The following is a 5,203-nucleotide window of genomic DNA, read 5'->3' as shown; positions in this document are numbered from 1 at the left end:
GTTATTACAACTTATTTGTTTTGTCTTTTGATTATTAATTTTTACAAAAGAAACAATATTTTTTTTGTGTTTTGATTATTAACTTTTTTAAAAAAACAAAACTTTACATATGTATAACATTAATGACATATATCCACCACAATAATTTTATCATATATATTATACAAATAAGAAAACTATCAAAAACGAGTGGCGCAATCTAAAGTTTCACACCGCCGGATCGCGCGGGCACCCTACTAGTTTATAAAAAAAAAAAGTTCACCCAAATTGTGACACACTTAAATCGTGATTTCCAAACACTTCCCTTTCTCTTCACGGCGCACACATGGTGGTGGGTAGCATAACACCCTGAACTCCATTACTCCGGTAGCCGTCGTCTCCCTCACTCAATCCCTCATCTCCGATCACTTTACCGGCCGCAATCACCATCAATTTCACTTACATTTTATGTATGGACATCGAAGCAGAAACCACTTGCAACGGAACCAAGCGAAAGAAACCCTACGAGGAGCTAAAACCTACCGCTCCCGGCGATGACGATCGTACGGTGGAACATGAGGCCACATCGGAGAAGAATTCCGATAGTGACGGTGGTGGAGTAGACGCGCAGGAGAATAAAACGGAGGATTTAGAACTTATGGAGAAATCGGATCGTGAAATTGCGGCGAGTATTGACAGGATCAAGAGAAATTTGCAGACGATAGGTGTTAGGTTGCCTGATGGAGGTGAAAAGTACAAGGCGAATTTAAGAAGACATGAATATGAACTCGAACGGAGGAAGAAGCTTCAGTTAGAGAAGGTTTGGCTCTGTGTGGAATCTTAGATTTTATGCATTGCTTATAGATGTTATGAAATAGGATTGATTGATGATGATTATGTGTTTTTAGTGCATGTATTGTCTTCCTATCTTTAAAAATTAGGGATAAATTGGGAGATTTGGGGTGTGTAGGGGGGGGGGTTATGTTTTGTAAGAGGGGAATTTTAGTTTTACTGTCAATATGCTGTGCTTGCTAGTTGATGTTTCTAAGGCATTATAATATAGTTTTAGCATGGGCATATATACATTGCAATAGCGGCTTGATAATATATATATTTTTTGGGCTGTTGTATTTTCTTAACAGGCGGAGAATGGATGTGATGAGACAATACAGCTTTCTGATCATAGTGATGACGGTAAGATTAATCGCACGGTTTTGTTAACTTTGATGTGTATTTATATATTCTTTTGCCTAGATGATCAGGCTTTGTTGATGTTAGGATCATAACACGCAATTAAGAGACACGTAGATAGAATTTCTGATTTGGGAGTATTGCATTGTCTGTTTTGTTTGTGTGCAATCAGTTGAATTGTTTTTCTGTAGGTGCTTCACATGGCAAAAAGAAATCCGCATCAAAGTTTGCCAAAATTTTTGGCAAAAAGATGGAGGAAGAGGTATGATTCTCTATTACACTTGAACCATTACTTTTTTTCCATTTTTCTCTGGCGGAGTACACACACATGTATTTGTTTGTTGATTAGCAAGAAGATTCTAGGACTGTTTGTGCATTCGAAAAAGATTTGACTTGCATCAATCGTTGTGGTGGGCGCAAATTAAAGAGTCAACTTTCGGGTAAGGGTAGATCTAGGAAGGTTTTATCTTCTTCACGATCCATGAAGACTTCTTTAGTAGATTTGACATCTTTATTCCGGTCGCCGTCGTCTCCCTCACTCAATCCCTCATCTCCGATCACTTTACCTGCCACAATCACCATCAATTTCACTCACATTTTATGTATGGACATTGAAGCAGAAACCACTCGCAACGGAATCAAGCGAAAGAAACCCTACGAGGAGCTAAAACCTACCGCTTCCGGTGATGACGATCGTACGGTAGAACATGAGGCTACATCGGAGAAGAATTCCGATAGTGATGCCGGTGGAGTAGACGCGCAGGAGAATAAAACGGAGGATTTAGAACTTATGGAGAAATCGGACCGTGAAATTGCGGCGAGTATTGAAATGACCAAGAGAAATTTGCAGACGATAGGTGTTAGGTTGCCTGATGGAGGTGAAAAGTACAAGGCGAATTTAAGAAGACATGAATATGAACTCGAACGGAGGAAGAAACTTCAGTTAGAGAAGGTTTGTCATCTCCTCCGCCACAAACCCCCACCCTCTGCCGGCGTCTTCATCAGCGACGCCATCTTTTCCGGTGAAGGTATCATCATAACTCTTGTAGAATCTCAACTGATGTTAAATTTGTTTATGCTTTTGTAAGTTTCAAGTTTTAAGCACATTGATATGATATGATAATTTAATAGTTCTGGGTTGATCTATACACAAAATTACTTTAGGTAATGACATCAAAACACGAAATTACTTTATGTATATATGGAACACAGTTTATTAGTTTATAGATCTAATATTAAGGATGTGTTTATGACTTTTTTTTTTTAAATCTGTGCTAATTAGAAGATTTATTGTAGTGGTTAGACTGGAATTACAACTGTGAGATGAGTTTGATGAAAGTCAACCCTGTGTATCATGTATGTAAATTGTAATGGTGAATTAAATATTTTAATTCAGAATTTGGTATATTTTGTAGTTGTTAATATAGATGGATTTGAGCATGTTGTGTAATTGTGACTACCAAACAAGTAAGCTTTTTTGATGATGATATGATTATCTTGACACTAAATCGTTGATTTTACACTTTGTGGTCTACAAAACTACATTAATTTAGCCTGCAATAACTAAATTTGAGTATTATTTTGAAAGGTATGTCAAACAACTCGGAATTTGGACAACATAGTATAGGAGGGGAACATGAGGATGAAGGCAATTCATATAGTTCGGGTAAACATCATTCTTATGTTTGGGACTATTTTGACCTATTACCGGTTGCACCAAATGGAGACAAAAAAGCAAAATGCAGTGCTTGCGGACGGGTGTGTGTTACGAATGCAAGCTCGGGGACATCTAACTTAAGACGACATATCCCTAAGTGTTTTGATATTGATGAGCCTGGTCAGGCGAAAAAACAAAAACGCGCCCCTTTAGATGAAGCGATGTACAGGGAGAAGTTAGCAATTTCAATTATCAAACATAACTACCCTTTCAGCTATGTTGAGCATGAGGAAACAAGAAATTTGCACAAATTTCTACACGGTGATGTGAAATTCATAACAAGAAATACTGCAAAGGCGGATGTCTTAAAGATATACGAGCGAGAGAAGATGATTCTTAAAGACAAGTTAGAAAAGGTAACCGGTAGGATATGCTTGACTTCTGATTTATGGAGTTCGATCACGACAGATGGATTTATGGCATTAACAGCTCATTATGTTGATGAGAATTGGAATCTAAGGAAAAAAGTGCTAAACTTTAGAGTTATACCCCCTCCACACAGTGGTTCCATTTTAGCAGAGCACTTGATCAATTTTTTAGCAGATTGGGGCATCAAGAAAAAAGTTTTTACCATCACACTAGACAATGCAAAATACAATGACATATTAGTATATCGTTTAAAAGATCATTTGCGTTTGAATAATGCATTAGTGTATGATGGAGATTTTACTCATGTGCGTTGTTCAGCGCACGTGTTAAATCTTATTGTTCAAGCCGGATTGAAAGTAATTGAAGGGGCCATTGAAAGGGTGCGAGAGTCGGTGAAATATGTGAGAGCAAGTGCTGCTAGGAAGTATAAGTTTGCGGAATGCATTGAAATACTTTCACTACAGTGTGGGAAGCATGTTCGTCAAGATATTGTAACGAGATGGAACTCTACATATCTTATGCTTGATTGTGCATTAGCTTATCGACGGGCTTATACTCGGTTAGCCTTAATTGATTCAAGTTTTCAAACTTCTCCATCAGAAGAGGAATGGGTAAGGGTTGAAATAATCACGCGACTTTTGAAACTTTTTTATGAAATTACGACTTTGTTTTCTGGAAGCTCTTATCCTACCTCGAACTTATATTTTCATCACGTGTGGAGAATTCGGTTGTATATTGAAAAAGAGATGTGCAATGCGGATCAAGTTATTAGTGGCATGGCGAAAGACATGAAAGAAAAGTTTGATAAATATTGGAAAAGTTATTCCATGATTTTGTCTTTTGCAGCTATTCTAGATCCTCGGTACAAGGTTAAGCTTGTTGAATATTGTTTTTCAAAACTTAACATGACATTTAAAGAGCGTGAAGAGAAATTGAAGCGTATTGTGGATGGTATGCATAAGCTATATGATAAGGAGTATAATATTCAATCGGAGATAATGCATGATTCTTTAATACCCGAGAGTTCAAATGTTGGTGACAATATGCTCGACGAGTTGGATGGGTTCGATACATTTCAAAGCCAATACAAAGTTGTTGATAATGAAAAGTCACAGTTGACATTGTATTTGGAGGAACCTAGCGTTGATAGAAAAGTAGAACTTGATGTTTTACAGTATTGGAAGGATAATCAAGTAAGGTATCCAAAACTGGCTGTAATGGCTCGTGATATATTGAGCATCCCGATTACTACTGTTGCTTCCGAATCATCTTTCAGTATCGGAGGTCAGGTGTTAAGTAAGTATCGAACTTCATTGTTATCATCAAATGTTGAGGCATTGCTATGCACACGTGATTGGTTATTTGATTTAGAAGGTACGAAAGTTGATTCTCTTTGCAACTTAATTTTTATGATTATAAATTATTTTATAATTCAACATTCATTTTTTTACGTGTTCAGATGAAAACGATAACGAAATGGATGAAGATCTTGTTGAAGACATTGAAGCATTGATTCCAACTTTTGGCAACTTTTAGGTAATGAATTTAGACTATGTTAAAACAATTAAACTATGTTAAAACAATTTATTATATTTATTTACGATAAATTTGACCCGTTATAACACAGGGATTTTAAAGGAAGCATTCGTGAAGAAGCGCAATTAGTCAAGACGTTTTGTATGTTATTGAATCAGATCTTTTGTAAATGCAAGAAACCGAACTAGATCTTTTGTAATTTTCAGTTTACTTAATGGTTTGCAACTTTAATTTTATGGTTCTGGTTAGATTTTTTGCAACTTTAGTAATTTGTAACCTGACTTCTATGATTATTATCTTTAGTTTTATGGTTGTTTGATTATTCTCACACTGGTTCAAGTTGGCAAGTTCGGATCTATTAGCTGTTGGTGCGGTGCTCGGCCCATTGAGCAAGTGAGAATGCATCTTTCG

At 36.7% G+C, this 5,203-nt stretch overlaps 1 protein-coding gene across 1 annotated transcript; it reads left to right on the top strand.

Annotated features, from left to right (window-relative positions):
* The first annotated feature begins 279 nt into the window (after nucleotides 1-279).
* On the top strand, nucleotides 280-4,977 carry LOC110931393 (zinc finger BED domain-containing protein RICESLEEPER 2). Its single transcript, XM_022174789.2, has 7 exons — nucleotides 280-799; nucleotides 1,122-1,173; nucleotides 1,362-1,432; nucleotides 1,520-2,198; nucleotides 2,759-4,630; nucleotides 4,716-4,792; nucleotides 4,884-4,977. The coding sequence occupies exons 1-6, from the start codon at nucleotides 452-454 to the stop codon at nucleotides 4,790-4,792; spliced, it is 3,099 nt and encodes a 1,032-aa protein (XP_022030481.1). The 5' UTR covers nucleotides 280-451; the 3' UTR covers nucleotides 4,884-4,977.
* Nucleotides 4,978-5,203: the final 226 nt, after the last annotated feature.

Source organism: Helianthus annuus, chromosome 17 (assembly GCF_002127325.2).
Source record: "Helianthus annuus cultivar XRQ/B chromosome 17, HanXRQr2.0-SUNRISE, whole genome shotgun sequence".
Lineage (NCBI taxonomy): Eukaryota > Viridiplantae > Streptophyta > Magnoliopsida > Asterales > Asteraceae > Helianthus > Helianthus annuus.
Note: the sequence above shows the minus strand (reverse complement) of the source record. Positions and strands in the feature narration are given on the sequence as shown.

What these genes read in the sequence shown, in the direction of transcription:
- LOC110931393 (XM_022174789.2), top strand. Translation starts at nt 452, where the DNA reads ATGGACATCGAAGCAGAAACCACTTGCAACGGAACCAAGCGAAAGAAA. An exon ending in AGAAGCTTCAGTTAGAGAAG is followed by an intron (nt 800 to 1,121) that starts GTTTGGCTCTGT and finishes TTTTCTTAACAG; the next exon opens with GCGGAGAATGGATGTGATGA. An exon ending in TTGGTTATTTGATTTAGAAG is followed by an intron (nt 4,631 to 4,715) that starts GTACGAAAGTTG and finishes TTACGTGTTCAG; the next exon opens with ATGAAAACGATAACGAAATG.